We start from the raw sequence: 19,091 nt of genomic DNA, 5'->3' as shown, positions 1-19,091 counted from the left end.
TGAGCCTATAACTTCTCCTGCTCAATCTCCTGCATCATCACACCGACGAGGAGTATGATTTAGTTGGGGGGGATGATGTACCAGATACACACACATATCCATTACATGAGGATGAAGAGGTCAACCCAGATTATACCAAGGAGGATGATGCATATAATTTCCAACCAAATAATGCACCAGAGATACCTGATCCTCAGTATTACCCAACAAAACCTTCCCCTCCAGAGGATAGCACTGGGTTTAATCATTTACTGAACAGAGCTGCACTTTACCATGGAGTTCCAATGCACTCTGATGCCATTGAGGAGGATTTCCTATTAGATACTTTTGAGCAATCACAGAGATCTACTCAAATACTACCTATGATCAAGGGGGTCATTAAACATGCCCCAGATATTTTTAAAGACCCAGTAAGGTGTAGGGTACTAAACCCAAGAATAGAAAAAAGTGTAGGCCAGCACCAACAGATCCTACCTACATTAAGGGACACCTACCATTGGACTCTTTAGTGGTGTCAAATGCACGCAAAAGAGCCAATTCCCAAACTTCTGGGGACACACACCCCCCTGACAAAGAATAAAAAATCATTGATGCGTCAGGGAAACGGATTCCTGCACAAGCAACAAACATTTGGTGTATAGCAAACACACAGGCCTTACTCTCACGCTACGATAGGGCTCACTACGACCAACTAGAAAAGTTAATGAAACATCTGCCAGATCAATACAAAGATCACGCAGCAGAGCTCTTACAGGAAGGCAAACTAATATCAAATGCCTCCCTTAAATGCGCACTAGACGTAGCTGACACAGCATCTAGGGCAGTTAACACCAGTGTTCTCCTCAGGCGTCATGCATGGCTACGCATTTCCGGTTTCAAACCAGAGATGCAAACTACCATCCTCAACCAGCCCTTCAATCCGAACCAATTGTTCGGGCCAGAGGTAGATACTACGCTAGAAAAGATGAAAAAGGACACGGACACTGCTAAGTCTATGGGTGCATTACAATCTACCCAGACTAGAGGTTCTTTTCGCCACTCCTCTTATAGAGGAGGCTCCAAGCAGACCGGTGCAGATAACACGTCATCTTTTAAAACACAAACCCCCTCTAATAAAGGTTACTATAGAGGAGGATACAGAGGTGTGAGAAGTTGGCCTGATGTGCAGTGTTCACTATTCTAGTGATCACTATATATCAGTCCAAACAACCCTTATTGATGATTGGTTGTAAGTCAACCTTATAGACCAGCTATCCTAGTAGCATGGATACGAGCAGTCTAAGGCTAAGACTCTAGAGGGCGTGTTAAGCCAGCTGTTTCACCATCACATTACCCCTTGAACACCCAGTGAAAGGACACCACACAAGTGTTATGAAAATAAACAATGTATTTATTAGAATCACAACAACCCTGTACTCTTTATGAGGACAGGGTGCTAGGCACACAACAAAACTCTTACGAAAATACTTAAGTTAGCACGTTATACACAAATGCCCGAGGGGCACGAAAAACCATATACTTAAAAAGTGGAATGCGAAATTACTAGCAGGTAAGTACAGTACTAATAGGTTTTGGGATCGCTAGGACTTAACTAGGGAATCGTTAGATTACTTCTAGGAGACCTAGGGGACTCGGGTGCAGAGTGTGCACTCTCACGCGGGATGCGGGACAAAGTCTATGGAGGCTAGTAAAGGCAAAGTTAGTGTTCACGGGCGAACCCGACCTGGTAGGAAGAAAACGACAGTGGATCCTGACCCTAGGATAGTGAGGCTATGCTGGGACACCGAAGTGCCGAAGTTACCTAGCCCAGGGGCTGCAGCTGCATAGGTCTGAAAAGACGTCGGGGATCTCGTTGCCGGACCAGGAGCCTGGAAGAAGGAAGTTGCTGGCAGGCGACCAGTGAAGGAAAGTTCGTTGGATCCAAGCCTGGATCGAGGAAGAAGGAACCTGAAAGCAGAGGGGACCAAGTTCTTGAATCACTAGCCAGTGATTAAGTGGGCACCAGGATGGCACCGGGCGAAGTCACCTCGACTAGGTGAGTGGGCGACGCTGGCTCTGCAGATCTCACGGACCAGGAGGCGTTGTCGGCGACCAGGATGGAGAGGCGAGCTGTCCCACGATGGATGAAGCTGTCGGCGTCGAAGTTACCCAGGATTGGGCAACAAGCCTTGGCTAATTCAAGCCCACGCGGTGGACTCAAAATGGCGTCTTGAGTGGACCAGGAGGGTCCGGGGTGCTCCTCTTTTGGAAGGGAGCAAGGGCCAGCCTGGAGCAACCAGACCAGCAGCAGAAATGTCGTCGGGCGTCGTTCAGAAGGCCACAAGCCAGCGGGCTAGTAGCCAAACAACGCGGTGAGCAGCAAAAAGCAGAAGGGCCCCACGCAGATCGTGGCGATGCTGGGAGGCTGCACTTCGGTGCTGGAGCTGCTCAGGGTCGGGGCTTCTCGGACCCCAAAGCACTCACCAGGAAATTACTCGGCGGGCTTGCTGGAAAGAAGTCGTGCAGTCTTGAAGATGGCCGGTCCCTCGAGGTCTCGTCACACCCACGAATCTCAGCGTGACTGATGATGCAGGTAGAGGTCAGAGGTGCCAGGGAAGCCGGTTCTCGTCGAGCTGGGCAGTCTTGATCCGGAGGAGAGACTTGCAGCAGACCGCAGTGTTCTTAAGATGGTGCCTGCGGATGCAGGGTGACTACTCCTTAGTCACAAGGGAGAAATCTTAGGAAGAAGTCTTGAGTTCCTTTCGTGGAAAGTAGTTTCAGGATTCAAAGATGATCTGATCTGGAAGGGGGCCAGTTCCTACCTTTATCCTGTAAAAGGGGGCTGGCACGCGACTAAGTCCTGCCCTAGGGGTGGGACTAGGAGGGGGGTGGTTACACCCACTTCCTTGGCGGGCTTTTCCCCAGCACAGGGTCTGGAGTGACCCTGGAACTGGTTCCAGCCAGCCTATGCACAGTGAGCACCGGGGTGCCACGTGCAGTCACCTTCCTCTAAAGCCCTGCCTACCTACAATACACAAAACCCTGTCTGGGACGGTGCTGGCACCGCCCCTGGCAGGAAACCCTTTGTCCTTATCTCCTGCTCTGGGAGGACTCCCAGCAGCAGGAGGGCAGACTTGTGTCTCGGTGGCAGCATCCATTTTGTGGAGCTGAGGCTCTGTTTGACTTTAACCGGGGTTAGGGGTTACATACATGTCGTGTCCCTCTAGAAGGGTGGAATGCTAACCCCGTCGCCAGAATTGGCGAGGGGTTAGTATTCCAATTCGTATGACACCTTACTCGACATGTTTTGATAAAGCGATACCAGAGTTGGCATATAACCGCGAGGATTATAATGCACTTAAGAGTATATGGTATGCGATATCATGGAAACGGCTAAGGGATGGATCCCGAAAGCCGCAGACAGGCTCAGCTCATGCCAGAGCACCATCTCACACGATTCCAAGCACTCTGCCTCCAGGATTGTTAAGGCCTGCCATAGGAGTGACTGATAGGAGATCTGTGTGTCCATTTTAGGGTTAGATATAGGTATACTATATCTAAAGCAAAGGGTAATTACACCACCTTGCCCCAGCTGTCGTGCAGCCAGTTGTGTCAGATTTGGATGGCCAGCCAGGGGTGGCATAATACATGCTGCAGCCCCTGGTAGGCCCTGGGTACACCTATGCCCTGGGTACCTAAGGTACACTGTACAGGGACTGATAAGGTGGCTCAGTATCCAATGTAGATATGTACCTAAGGTACATGGAATCCATTTTACAGAGAGAGCAGTGGGCCTGAGGTCCTGAATAGCAGGGCCTCAGGTCAACTAAGTCAGAAAACCAGCAAAACACCAGGCAAAAAGTTGGGGGCAACCATAGTCAGGGATCTACCTTCCTACAAGAGGCAACAACAATAAGGGAAGAGGTAGAGGTAACAACAACAACCGCTCCTCTTCCACTCCCAATTAGTGACTTCCCTCTGCCTCCCCTACAACATTCCACACCAGTAGGGGGCAGAGTATCACAGTTCCTACCTGTCTGGGATTCCATCACAACAGACAGGTGGTTAAACAAATTATCCAACATGGCTACTGCCTAGAACTCGCAGCAACCCCCCCAAACATACCACCCAGGCAGCGTCCAATGTCCACAGAACACATAACACTGCTTCAACAGGAGGTTCTAGCACTTCTACAAAAAGATGCTATTCAAGAGGTCCCCTTACAGGAACAAGGAACAGGAGTCTACTCCCTGTATTTCCTAATACCCAAAAAGGACGGGACATTAAGACAGATCCTCGACCTCAGGCCCCTCAACCACTACATTCAATCAGATCATTTTCACATGATCACTTTACAACAAGTACTCCCATTACTACAACAGGGAGACTTTCTGACAGCACTAGACCTAAAGGACGCCTATTTTCATATTCCTATACATCCTGCGCACAGGAAGTATCTAAGATTTGTCATACAAGGACAACACTATCAGTTCAAAGTCCTTCCATTCGGGGTCACAACAGCACCACAAGTGTTTACAAAGTGCTTAGCAGTAGTAGCAGCACATCTCAGAAGACAACAGATACAGGTCTTCCCTTACCTGGACGGCTCATAAAAGCAAGATCGTTCAACCAGTGTGTACAACACACCAAACAAACAATTCAGACATTACACGACTTGGGGTTTACGATAAACTACACCAAGTCACACCTAGAGCCTTCGCACGTTCACCAATATCTAGGAGCTACTATAGACACATCATTAGCTTTATCCTATCCCAGTCAAGCCAGGATTCAAAGCATTCAGAGCTTGGTCTCCCTTTTTCAATGCCAACACTCTCTACAGGCCAGAGTGTTCATGAAACTAATAGGCATGATGGCATCTTGCATCTTCATAGTTCCTCATGCAAGACTGCAAATGCGCCCACTACAAGAATGTCTAGCACAACAGTGGAATCAGGCTCAAGGTCAGCTCACAGACCTGGTGTTGGTAGACAGCCGTACATATCGCTCTCTGCAATGGTGGAACATCAAAAACTTGACAAAGGGACTGCCGTTCCTAAAACCTGTTCCACAAATAGTGCTGACAACAGATGCATCCCTCACAGGATGGGGAGCCCATCTCCTGCACTATACCACTCAAGGCCAATGGAACAGCCAACAAAAACTGCTCCACATCAATCATTTGGAGCTGCTAGCGATTTACCTAGCACTCAAAACTTTTGAACTACAAGTACAAAACAAAGCTGTTCTAATCCGGACGGACAATATGACAGCTATGTATTACATACAAAAGCAGGGGGGACACTCTCTGCAACTGTCCCAGCTTGCACAGAACATTTGGAGATGGGCCATCCCTCAAAACATGCACCTGACTGTAGAACACCTTCCAGGAATTCACAATCAGAAAGCAGATCTGTTGAGTCGTCAATCACAACAGATTCACGAATTGGAGTTGCACCCACAAGTTCTACAACCATTCTTCCAAATGTGGGGGCACCCACACATAGATCTGTTTACCACCCACGAAAACACAAAATGCCCAACCTTCGCCGCCAGGTTCCCACACCCGCGATCGGAGGGGAATGCAATATGGATGAATTGGTCAGGCAGATTTGCGTACGCTTTTCCGCCTCTCCCACTCATTCCACTAGTAGTACGCAAGCACAGACAACAGTCCCTCAAACTGATACTAGTGGCCCCCACATGGGCACGCCAGCCGTGGTTCACCACACTACTAGATCTCTCACTGGTTCCACACCTGAAATTACGGCTCACGCCATCCCTGTTAACACCGAACCATGGAGAAATAAGGCACCCAGAACCAAGCCAGCTGAATTTGGCGATCTGTCTCCTGGGGTCTTAGAGTTTGGCTACTTAAATTTACCACCAGAATGTATGAACATAATTAAAGAAGCTAGAAGACCCACCACTAGAGCATGTTATGCTGCTAAGTGGAAAAGATTTGCAATATACTGTAACAGCAATGATATTAATCCATTGGATGTTTCCATCCAAAATATTATTTGTTACCTTCTACACCTACAAAGGTCCAACTTGGCTTATTCTTCCATACGACTTCATCTAGCAGCAATTGCAGCCTATTTACAAAATAGACAGCACCTATCTCTCTTTAGAGTACCTGCGATAAAAGCATTTATGGAAGGATTAAAACGAATAATCCCACCTAGGTTACCACCTGCACCAGTATGAAACCTAAACATTGTCCTTACAAGACTCATGGGACCCACGTTTGAGCCTTTACACAAGTGTGAATTGCAATTCCTAACACGGAAAACTGCCTTCCTTGTTGCCATCACCTCTCTCAGAAGAGTTAGTGAAATACAAAGATTCACAATAGAAGAACAATTTTTTCAGATACACCCTAACAAAGTGGTTCTTAGACCTAATCCAAAATTCCTGCCAAAGGTGATTACTCCTTTTCACCTTAACCAATCAGTAGAGTTACCAGTGTTTTTCCAAAAACCAGACTCTGTTGCAGGAAGGGCTCTACACACCCTAGATGTTAGAAGAGCTCTTTTATACTACATAGACAGGACTAAATCCTTCAGAAAGACAAACCAACTATTTGTATCCTTCTGTTCCCCACACAAAGGCAATCCCATATCTAAAGGAGGAATTGCCAGATGGATTGTGAAGTGTATTCAAATATGCTATCAAAAGGCAAAACGTACACTAACACTTCCTCCTAGAGCACACTCCACTCGCAAACTAGGAGCCTCTATGGCTTTCTTAGGAAACATACCACTAGAGGACATATGTAAGGCAGCAACATGGTCTACCATACACACCTTCACTAAACACTATTGTGTTGACGTGCAAGCCAAGCAGCAAGCTGCAGTAGGCCAAGCTGTCCTTAAAACACTATTTCAGTATGCTGCAACGGATACAAGCGGCCACCGCTAGGGGAGACACTGCTGCACAATCGTTGCTAAATGTACAATCTGCAGCTCATATGCCTCGAACGGAATATGCTACTTACCAGTATGCATCTGTTCTTGGCATGTAGAGCTGCAGAGTTGTACATGCCCTCCCGCCTCCCTGGGACTTGTATCCGTTCCAGTACTCATCTTACTTAGATGCACACGCATGGACATACTTTCTCTTTACTTCTACTAACTCCATCATTTCCCATCATGGCGAAAAACAATCTGAGGATGGAGTCGATGACCATGCGTAGTATTGTCCAAGGGAGGAGTCACCTATCTCGTGACTACAAATACTTCTTCCAAGAAGACAACAACCTGCAATCATCCGAGCCCAACACCAGGTGGCGATCTATTGCTAAATGTACAACTCTGCAGCTCTACATGCCAAGAACAGATGCATACTGGTAAGTAGCATATTCCTTTTCTCCCACCTATTGCACCTCGGATTTTCTTTTATTACCAGTCACCACACATGGTCAAACTGCTCTAACCTTTGCACACGTTATTGTGGATCTTTGACAGCAGTCAGGTGATGGTTATATACAGTGGTTATTCTTTCATAGTTATTTTTTTCCATTTGATTTTCACTCTAGATATTCCCCTGATGAAGGCCCTTGCGCAGAAAAGCACTGGGAGTGGATTAATGCATTTGATATTGATTATGTATGACACAATACCTATAATGTACATGGATTGATGACTCAAGAATCATTGATATTCTCTACATGGATTTGTGTTTGTGAAATTAAAAGAAGTTTATATCTATACATTCAGTTTTGAAGATCTTGATTGAACTTGGATGTGATTCACAGCACTTTGACTTCTGTGCCCAGAAAGACACCTACACGTTTGAGAGGTGCTACCTATATATTGACTCAATACACTCCCGAGCGGGGAGCGATTTACTGGAGCACGAAATACACGCCATTGTGGGACTTAACTACCAATCTGTGCACGATCATATTTTCAGGGTAACTCCACTGGAAGGCCATCAGGACCTGGGCATTACCACCAAGTGCCATCCGTAATCTACACATTATCATTTGTGTGCAATATTGTTTTAGCAGTAAAACCATGTCTATGCATATATAGAGGCCATTTCAATGAAAAATGTGCTATCTGTGGAGGACAATGTGTGGCCACGCGTTGCTTTAGTTACATTAAAAATTGCCCTCCTCATGTCAATTAAAGCTAGGTGGCTTGCGAAAGTTTGTCATTATAAAAAGTGGGTCGTGGTTCTAGCTGAAATTCCCTGTGCTGCCGCCAGGAGGTCGGTCATCTGGCCCTTAAAGTCTCTCTGTGTTGGGTGTGCTCTGTAGACTTCTCCTCCTTGAACAGGTTGTGGCAGGCACAGTCCCTCTCCTTTGCTTGCCACCAGCTGCAGTCCACGATGGTGTACCCTCTTTGCTGTTTCAACAGTGCAGCAGGGCAGTCCTTCCTCTGTCCTTCCGGTCCAGTCGAGATCTGAGTTTGGGGGGCCAGGGTTGCCCTGCTTCTACTCAGAAAATACCCTCTGGGTAGGACGCCAATGGGCTATTAGGTTCCCTCCCACCTGATGACTACTTCAATGTGGCATTTGAGCATCCCAGGATGCACCATTCTGCCCTCTTCCAATATGGCATGACCCCTTACTCGCATGTGGAGCTTCCTAACCCAACCCAGAGGTGTGGCTCCCCCCCCCCAAACTTCCCAGAAAACTGGTTTCCCTCCCCTGTCTCTATTGAGAGCCAGCCTGCCAGCCTGGACAATGGAGCAGCCCCTCTCTCAAGTGTTACCCATTTGCCCTTCAAAGACGTCTTCTCCTTTGAAGCTTGCCTTTTGGGCCAACAACTGTGGGTTTTCTGCAGGAGGGAGGTGAAGCCTCCTTCCAGAGAATGCCCCCAATACATCCTTTTCTGGGAGTTGTTAGTATGTCTCCCAGGAGAGCAGAAAGACTTCTCCCTGACGGGTCCCTGTGTACAACCTATATGGGCACAGGCGATTAAAGGCCACAAAATGGCAACTTTGCTAAAGTTGCACACTGTAGTTTGTTACATTCATTTCGACCTGAGAATCAAGTGGGCTCAATGTAACAAGTTGTTTGGTACCAATTGAGATCCATTTTGTTCACACTGTTTAAGCACAGCTGAATGGTCCGTGTGTAACTCTGTACTCACCAGTTGGGTGATCAAGCTTTTCCACAGGAATAAAACAGCAGTTTCGCGATTTTACTATCGGAGCATGTAAAATTGCATGTTCTGCCCATGTGATATGTTGCAGCCTGCCCTATGACTTGATAGGCCTGCCCTAGGGGTGAGTTACATACATACCGGGGGAAGTCTGAATTTGCCATTCCTTTAAATAGCAAAGTCGGGATAGCATTTTAAACTACTCGTCGCACCTAGAGTGGCACAACCAATTGTAAAAGCCAGACCAGTTTATGGGTAAGGTCACAGGCACTGAGGTCTGGGTAGCAGGCCTCAGTGCACTTCTAAGAGTCGAAACAACCAGCATCAGTACAAAAACCTAGGGTTACCATACAAAAAGAAGCATATCCTTACGCTAATGTATAAATTGGGGGTCTTATTCGGATGTGTAAATGTCGGCAATGAAAACCTTCAGATACAGTGCAAAAACTGAATGCAGAAAACAAACCAGGTTACCGTGCCTCGCGTTATGTGAACTGCTTCAAGTAATTTGTATGTTTTATATTTATTTTATTTGTATCAAGAAGGCACCATCGAAGTTTTAAGACGCACTTAAAAAAAGTTGCATACAATTAAAACAGCAAAATATTAACCAGCAAATACTAGTAGATAAGATATTAACGGACTATTAGAAAATCAGTGTGCAACAAGAACTTTCAGATTATGCTTCAGTACGTTAAGCACATTCTTCCATTCTTTTATACATTTCTCACCATATCCCTGGACTCGGTTGGGGGCAGTATAGCTGGTTGAATTTTCTAAAAGTGTTTTCAACACCAAATGGCAATACCCTGTCCATTCTCTTTTTATTGTCCGGTTTCCAGAGGAGTCACATGAATTTCCCTCGTAATGAACAACTTGTTATTGGTTAGGCAATGGTTCCTGGCGCTGGAGATGGCCTACACACTGCATCTAACCAAATTATAACAAGTATTTGCAATGCAATAGGTCTCACATTAGGAAAGTTTGAGCTATTAGTATTGTAAATGACAAATTTGCTATTTATGTTGCAATGCAATAGGTCTCGCATTAGGAAAGTTTGAGCTATTGGTATTGTAAATGACAAATTTGCTATTTATGTGTTGGTTTTGAAAATAGCGAAATTAATAGCTTTGTCATTTACAATGCCAATAGTTATAACTTTCGCAAATGTGACACCTATAGAATTTGTAATGCAATACGTGTTGTATTTACGTGACTTACATGTATCTCTATTACAAATAACAATGGCTTTTATTATTTTAAATAATTAATACTTAAATAAAAGTTATTGTAATTTATAATGGCAATAGCTTAAACTTTTGTAAATAACTTTTGTGAAGATTATGTTCAGTGTATTTTATTGTGACGAAAATACAAGAACAGAAGTGAAATATTAACATCTTTTTGTGACATTTGTAATAAAGCTTGAAACATTGAGAGAACATATTTGAACCAGTGATACGGTGGTTGCGCTGAGTGGTGCGGTGGTTGCGCTGAGTGGTGCGGTGGTTGCGCAGAGTGGTGCGGTGGTTGCGCAGAGTGGTGCGGTGGTTGCGCAGAGTGGTGCGGTGGTTGCGCAGAGTGGTGCGGTGGTTGCGCAGAGTGGTGCGGTGGTTGCGCAGAGTGGTGCGGTGGTTGCGCAGAGTGGCGCAGAGTGGTGCGGTGGTTGCGCAGAGTGGTGCGGTGGTTGCGCAGAGTGGTGCGGTGGTTGCGCAGAGTGGTGCGGTGGTTGCGCAGAGTGGTGCGGTGGTTGCGCAGAGTGGTGCGGTGGTTGCGCAGAGTGGTGCGGTGGTTGCGCAGAGTGGTGCGGTGGTTGCGCAGAGTGTTTCATATCCTATGTCGCTCCTGTGTGTCTAATTCACAGTAAAGGCACATTGCACGTGCCTAACATCTGGGTCGCAGATTCATAAACAATCCTCCATTTTCCGAGCACTGCGTCGCGTGATACCTGCTGCGAACAGCTAACGTTTTATGGGGCTCGCAATGGACTAATGGAGCACAAGAACAAGCGGGCGTTAGAAAAGTAAGAAAGGTCTGCATTCATCGGCCGAGTGCCCATTCCCCAAACATCTTTAGAATTCACAAGGCAGTGCAGTAAAACGCAAAAGATGCTGGTGTGAGCAAACTGTATTTCAAATGCAGATCTGTGACTTCACCCGCACTCCCTCAAAGGCCCTTTATAAATGGCGGTCTATGCTGCAATGTGTAGGCTTCCAGGTGTGAGCACACCAGAGACGCCGAGGGTATGTGCGAGAAATAATGCACTATATGCCGAAGGAAGCAAGAGTGTTTTCATTCAAGGTGTTAATGATATAACCTTTTCCTGCTTGCAAGGCTCCGAAAAGAGTTACATTCCTGATTTATTTCATAGGTTGCGTAATTAACGGTAGTAAGGTAAGATGAAAAGAAACTGTTACATACATAAAATGACCCGCATTTCCAAATGTATTTGTATATGACTTCCACATTTTTGTCCAAAGCTGTTTCTTTTCATTCAAAGAATGTTTTCAGACTACATGATAAGAGTACATGATGTACTGTTTGGCAAAAATGAACTAGAGATGCACGCAAGGAAAGTCAAAGATAAGGGGGTGAAGAAAAGCATCTAGGGAAGCTAAGTAGTGTTTTGCAGCAGTGCCCTCGCACTGCTGAAAGTGGTGTTCACTCTGCATCTCTCGATCAGGTACGGGTGCTCTCCATGAGTTTGAGATGTGGGGAAGGAGGTCACAGGGGCATAACAAGCTCTCAGCATTGCAGTGGGGGGAGGGGGGGAGCAGCAGCCTTTGATGTCTGGTGGTGTAAGAGAGACAAATGTTGGTGTGCGAGACTTCCTTATCTGTCCGGGGGGCGGGGGTGTGAGGGAAAAAGGGGGGGTGGAAGTATCAACAAGCCCGTTCAGCTGCGAGTAAAATGCCTGTAGGTTGACACCGGTGTGTGATATTATGCAATTGGCACGGATCCCAGTGACCCAAGTGGACGCCGGGGATCAAAAGGATATGGTGATGATAGCCTCACAGGCACTTTAAAGTAATACGCAACACATGACGGCACCCGCGTTAAAAAAGTAAAAAACACGTGTGCTAGAACCTCGTCAAAGCGGGGCAATATGAAACATATTGCGTGAATGTGCGCCCAAAAAAGTTTGCCAGCGTGTGAGCTAAACACCATAAAACCATGAAAAGCCGGTAGTGTCCAGGAATTCATTAATTAGAAACACGCATGTGTGTTTACAGTGCCTCAAGACCGTTTCTAGAATCAAAGCACGCAGCAAGAGCGGACACGTCTTCATCATAAACTTTTTTCGACAATTAAGTCATAAAAGCACATAAAATCCACAATTTTTCAATATAAAATCCATTAAGAACAATGCAATAAATATTAAGAAAAGATTAAACTATTATAGACTATTGCCGAATTTCATTTTCCATAATTTCATAAAATATTAAAAGGATAAAAAAATAAAAGGATCCATCAATTTTCATACAGTCCAGGGTAATATTGCACAAAACTTGTATAGATGAAACAGCCCCCATATTTTCATTTAATAAGAGCAATAGGTACCTAATAATCAGATCTCAGCCGCAATTAATCTTTCACGAATTACCCATGCCCATTTAAAAAATTTAGCCAGAGCAATAGCAATTAGTGGTCTAGAGTCTGTACATAGGATTCTTAGAGCCTCTACATGTCTGCGCGTGCCAAGCAATTTACAGCCACATTGCTCTAGGGCCTGTGTACAAGGGACAAAAAAAAAAGATGACGACTTATTGTCTCCTGTTCCTCCCCACATTTAGGACATTTGTCATTTCCGATTTCGCCTGTCCATTTAGCTGTAAATGACCTTAGTGGAAGGGAGCCTACTCTAAGTTGAAAATAGAGTTTACGGTCCTGCTGCTTCTCTACGGCATCCCAATATATTTCCAGCTTTGGTTGGGCCTTAAACTCCAGAAAACGTCCTGTTAAATGTGAGGAGAGGCCCTTTTTACACACTTCTGCATTCACCATCTCCCAATATTTTTCTTTCAGAATTTTCTTGGAGGGGAAAGCAGCATTTGCCGGATCTTCCCATAGTTACCCAATCTAGAATATAGGTTCCGAAAGGCCTTCAGCCAATGTATCCTTAGCCATTATCTCCCTCAAACCTAGTGCATAATGCTGCAACTCATCTGTAGTCCATAAGCGGCGCCAGTACAGCAAAGGCCGCAAAGAGGCAAGATCTTGGACCGCTTTTTTCCCAAGGTCCCACATGAGGGGTGTTAACGGGGTACTTATAGGAACGCTAGCTGCTTTTCGCAGGAATTAATTTTCTGCTAGCGTCAGATTTCTCAAGTTCTGAAAGCCCCAAAGTTCGGCACCATAAAGCGCCGAGCTTAACACCTTCATCCCATATATTTCCAGTAATGGGCTAATGGGCTTTGTTGTTGAGGAGTTAAACCTTTTCAACACGTCTTACCTCAGTCTTTACAACGGTGTGAATGGGAAGCCGGCGCCCGAGAGCAAGGAGGGTATTTGCCGCGAGACGCACTCTGTGGTGGGGAAGGTAGATGATCACGAGGCAAGCCGATCTGGGGGGGGTTTCTTTATCAGTCATACGTGTTTATTTGGTCTATGAATCGCCTTCTGATGCTTCTGTGCCAAGCAAACCACTTTCTCATGGCAGGCAGCTTCAGAGACATGGTCGCTAAAGGGATAATATTTGTTGCCTCTCGCCTGCACTGGATGCTTGTAAGGGCCGAAAAAAATACAGGTGATGAGCTTTGACGTGGTTGAAGCATGCTGCATTTTGTGTCACAGACGTGCCAAAAACTTCCACCTGTAATCACGAGATGATCGGCGGGAAAAATCCTGACGTTTTTGTTGATAGTATAGTATTGCTGAGTGGGATGGAACGAGCATAGTGGTGTGCAAGGCTTACTTTCAAGTCGGATGGGGGTGAGGGGGCGGGGGAGAAAGGGAGCGAGCGAGTGGGAGGAACGAGCATATGGGGTGTGAGAGGCCAAGCGCGCGCTGGTGAAGCGTCAAGCTTCAATACTTCATATGCATTGGGAGGAATCCGCGCTTGTTCAAGAGTTTGTTTCAACTATTATATGCTCTCGCTATTAATCCCTGCGGGATGTAATAGCTCGACCTAAAAATGAAGCATCTTTTTGAGTGCTGTGCATTCAGTCTACTGTATGACTGGTTTCCTAAGCAATTGCATAGGAGAGAGAGCCATTACTAATGGAACCTTGATCTCTGTGATTGTAATTTCTTTGTCTTAATGTTGCAGTGCATACCTCATGTATGAGTTAACTTTATTAATGTATGAAGGAGCTTAAACACAAGCACTAAACCAAAATTACCACTGATTACTGCTTTTTTTTCAGCTTTTTCCTTATGTAAACTCTGGCTGAATCTTGCCTTTCATTGTAACTGTACCGTAAATATTTATCTTTCCTGTTACCAGTTTGTTGAAGACTATGAGCCTACTAAAGCGGACAGCTACAGAAAGAAAGTTGTGCTGGATGGAGAAGAAGTTCAGATTGATATATTGGACACTGCAGGTCAGGAGGATTACGCAGCTATTAGAGATAACTACTTCCGAAGCGGAGAGGGATTCCTTTGCGTTTTCTCGATCACAGAACAAGAATCATTTGCAGCAACAGCAGATTTCAGGTAATAAGAGCGTAAATATATTTTTCAAAATAACATCAGACAATTGGTTGTCCACTAATTACCAATAGAAAATGGAAAGGTATGATGTCTTACAGCTTCAGGTAGTTTAGAAATTCAAACATGGATTGCATGTACAAAGTGAAATGTTGAGTAATTCAAATGTTAAAGCCTACCATAATTTGAGATTCAAGAAAATGCATTTTAATAAGCAGCTGGTTAAAAATAAATTGCGTTGAATCAACAAAGAACCATTCTCTGAACGCTTAATTAAATTTGGGTAGAATAGCCAGTCGTTTTCTCCATACCATATTTTTAGGTCTAGCCAATGCAGCTCGCATGCACTGCCTGGAAGACATGCTGTGTTCAGTATGTGGGCTTTCATTCCTCTCCTCGCAACCCAGAGTTAAAGTGTGTTACATTTGTAAAAGGTTGTTTCTGTATGGTTTCGTTTGCAATATTTCCCGCCTTCTCGGGTTTAGTTCTCTCCCCTGGAGTAGTGACCTATTACGGGTATCCTTTCTCGGGAGTGTTTTTCCTTTTGTGTTACCGTAATATTTTTTTTGTGTTTTGTTGCACCGTACATATGTTTTCATGGATCGGAACAGTGCCTGCTTCCTGAACGCCATGCCGCACTGTTTTACAAATGCTCGCTCTCCTCCCCCTGCAAGTGCTTCCCTGGCTCAGCACAGCGCCCACTTCATGGACGCCACGCTTTAACTTTTATATCTGACATGTTTAAGTGCGACAAAAGTGGCGTCCACATTTTGATTTTTACAAATCGAGGATACCAACAGCAGCCTGCACCTGTACAGACGCCACGCTGCAGCTTTTAGGTTGGGCCTCTTTGGGAGGCCACACCCTTTTTTTCATTATTAATGCACAGCATGGACCTACATCGGGAGGCAACGCCACTTTATTTATGCACTGCACTAAAAGGCATTCCCCAGCATAACCTATTAAGCAAAGGCTGGGTGGTAGTGAGGCTTGCATCTATCCCGGGAGGAGATGCGGGCAGCAGCTGCAGTAGCATCAGCAGGCATTGCGTGTTCCAGCTCACCATGGCCATCACCAACATAGACAGGATGTTGGTGTACTGCAGCACACAGATCCGTTTGCATTTGCAGGTGCCTCCCCTCCCTGCAGGCTGTGGATATGTCACTTATTAACTCTGCTGTTTTGCAGATGGCAGGGAGGTAGAGGACACAATAGCAATGGTCTATTAATTCAGGCTTCTGCCTCCTCTGGAGAAAGGAATGTTACACTAAAGTTCTTGGTTTAACCTTACGCTGCCTAGGAGACAAGATCTCTAGAGGTTGTTCTTGGTACATTGTGGTTATAAGATTGGCATATCTCTGTGGCAGCTTGTCTTCATTGTGACCCTCTGTTTCTCAGGGGCTGTAAAAGGAGAAGGGGCATTTTATAGGTATTGGGGGTTGTGTGTGTGAGAAGTTGGCCTGGCATATGCTGTCCTCTATTCTAGTGGGCATCTTGCACCAGTCCAAACGACCCTTATTGATGGTAGGTTTAAAGACAACCTCTATAGAAAGCTATCCTAGTGGTAGCTGTTGTATGTGTGTGTGTATATATATATATATATATATATGTGTGTATATGTGTATATGTATGTGTATATATGTATGTGTATATATATATATATATATATATATATGTATGTGTATATATATATATATATATATATATATATATATATATATATATATATATTCTAAACACATCCCTTTAGTCTCTTTATGAGGCTAGAGGCAAAAGTACATTCCGTAAACTTATTTAGCACAATATACATTGAGCCCTAGGGGCGTACCAAACCATATATTAAGAAAGGGGTATAAGAACCACGACTGACATAGATACAAGGCCTAGAGCCTTTAGAACCGCTGGGGCCACCAGGAACCACCCAAGGTAGTGACACGGGGGACGCGTGTAGTGTCTAAACACAACCGCGAATCACTATTAACTTATATGGGGAAAGTCGCAGTTTGAATTATAAAGATAATGGACACTTAGAAGAGGGCTTGGAGCAAACCCCTTTAGAGCTAGGTAGTTCTAGAGTCAATACCCACGGGAGCACCGGAGTGCTCTAGTTACCTCGCCCAGGGAAGCCAGGTGCATAGGTGTCTTTTGGTGTCGGGTTTCTTCGTCGATTTCAATGGTGATGTGCTGCTGGCGACCAAGTCGAAAGTGTCAGGGGGATCCAAGGGTAGATCAGAGATGTGAAGAACCTGAAAGCAGAGGGGACAAAGACTGCGTCACTAACCAGTGACCAGGAAGGCGATGAGCGGATGCCCACCAATGTCGGGTGCTTGCAGGTGAAGAAGGTGAAAATTGACTCTTCAGCCACGAGACGAGGACCAGGAGGCGTCGACGACGACCAGGTTCTGGATCTGAGCTGTCCCACTAAGGATGTTGAGTGCTGCGGTGTCGGTTTCCGGATTGGACCCAACAAGCCTTGGCAACAGCAACCCACGCAGTAAGCAAAGATTGGATTCGGTGCAGACCATCAAGGTCTGAGGGACTCACCACTCGGTGGGGAGTCAGGGCGCGTCTGGGGCAACCAAGAAAGCCCGAAGGAAAGAAGAGTTACCTTCGTGGGGACCCACCAGTCGACGGACCAGGTATCCTGAAGGAGCCTCGAGCGGAAATGCTAAAAGCAGGACCACGGAACACTCGTGGAGTGTAGGCCCACAATCTTCGGTGCAGATGGTGCTCGGGGCTTGGACTACAAGTAGCCCAACACACAACTGCGGGAAAGCTTGGGAAGTTGATGCACTTGCAAATGTGCACGGTGTCCAGGAGTTCCGGTTCCACGTCACTCGTGAGGGCTGCGGGTCTCTGCTTTGCTGGGATCTTGTGTCAGCCTCTGAGAAGTCTGGAAGTCCGTGTCCTGAGTCGCAAATGCTTCGGAGTCTGGCGGGAGCTTCGGAAATGCAGACTAGCAAGATGCTTCTTTGGTGCCTGTTTGAACAGGGAGTCACTCCTTGACCCCAAGGGAGATTCTTCCTTCTAGTTGTGTAGAATGTGAAGTTCCAGGATACATGTTGCAGAGTTTCGTTCAGGTGTAATCTGAAGTCCTAAGTACTGGGGTCACATACTTGTACTAAGATAGGGGGTTGGACATACTCTGAGGACCCACCTATGGGGAGGGTCTGGGAAGAGGGGTTCCAGCTTGTCCAGTTTCGCGCCAGAGCAGGAGCTGAGTGTCCCTGCAACCGGTTTGAACTGGGGTATGCACAGGGACACCAAGTGTGCCCCCAGCACTGTCTGAAAAGCATTCTCTGATTGCACCCACCGAACCCCAATACACTAAAGCCTGTCTGGGAGTTAGTTACACCTCCTTGTGACAAGAAACCTATTGTCCTGGCCTCCCCTGCTGGAGTTTCGTCCAGCAGCAGGAGGTCAGACCCGTGTCTGTGGCATCCATTTTGTGATGCCAGGGCTCTTCTAAACTATTACCTGTTAGACCAGTGTGTACGTGTCTCTCCCTCTAGAAGGGTGGAATTCTACTCGGTTTTTCCCCCTCCATTGTGACCCGTGTTTTTGCTCCGTGCCTCTGTTTTCCCCTCTTCTGTGCCCCATTTTGCATTCTGTACAACTTGTTTTCCCTGCCGCTGTGCCCCCTGCGGCCCGCCCCGTGCCCACTCGCTGCTCCCGCTTCCTAGCTGCTCCTCCCTCCCACCTCCCCATATATGCTGGACGCTGCGCGGCCGCACAGCGGGCGCGCTGAAGGCGCGCCTAAGGCAAGCCCATCTGTGACTGTCCGCGCCTGGACAGCGCTCAGCGCCAGAACCCCTGGCCCCCGCCAACGCCACGACGCCAGACTCCGATACGACGCAAGCACCCTCCACGCCGGCCGAGACCACAGCTGCTTCAAGGCCACCCTGAAACGCACCCACGGACCTTTCTCCTGCCGCACATGCAGCTTCACCTACGACAGAGCCCCCAAACCACCAAGGACCTAACTCAACCACCTCCGCTGCATACTCCTAAACACACGCTCTGCATGCAAACTAGCCATCGAGCTCTGGGACCTGCTCGATCCCTCCACCCCAGACGTTGCCTTCCTGACCGAGACCTTGTGGAACGACTGCTCGGCTCCTGACGTCGCCATAGCCGCCCCGGATGGCTACAAGATCGCCCGCAGAGACCGCACCAACGGAACTGGAGGAAGAATAGCTGTTGTCCACAAGTCCAGCCTCAAGGTCTCCACCGACTCAGACGACACCCTCAGCACCGCCGAACACCTGCACTTCCGGATCCACACTGACCCCAACACCACCCTCAGAGGAACACTAGTCTACAGACCCCCAGGACCCCGACCACAGTT

At 46.6% G+C, this 19,091-nt stretch overlaps 1 protein-coding gene across 1 annotated transcript in view; it reads left to right on the top strand.

Moving 5' to 3' along the window:
- RALA (RAS like proto-oncogene A) overlaps positions 1–19,091 on the top strand; it is a 278,211-nt gene that overhangs the window by 123,642 nt on the left and 135,478 nt on the right. Inside the window, exon 3 of the mRNA XM_078688206.1 lies at positions 14,541–14,749. Coding sequence (XP_078544332.1) covers positions 14,541–14,749 — 209 coding nt within the window. The remainder of the gene's footprint in view (positions 1–14,540; positions 14,750–19,091) is intronic.

This window comes from Lissotriton helveticus, chromosome 4_1 (assembly GCF_964261635.1).
Source record: "Lissotriton helveticus chromosome 4_1, aLisHel1.1, whole genome shotgun sequence".
Lineage (NCBI taxonomy): Eukaryota > Metazoa > Chordata > Amphibia > Caudata > Salamandridae > Lissotriton > Lissotriton helveticus.
The sequence above is the reverse complement of the archived record's forward strand: the minus strand, read 5'-3'. Positions and strand labels throughout refer to the sequence as shown.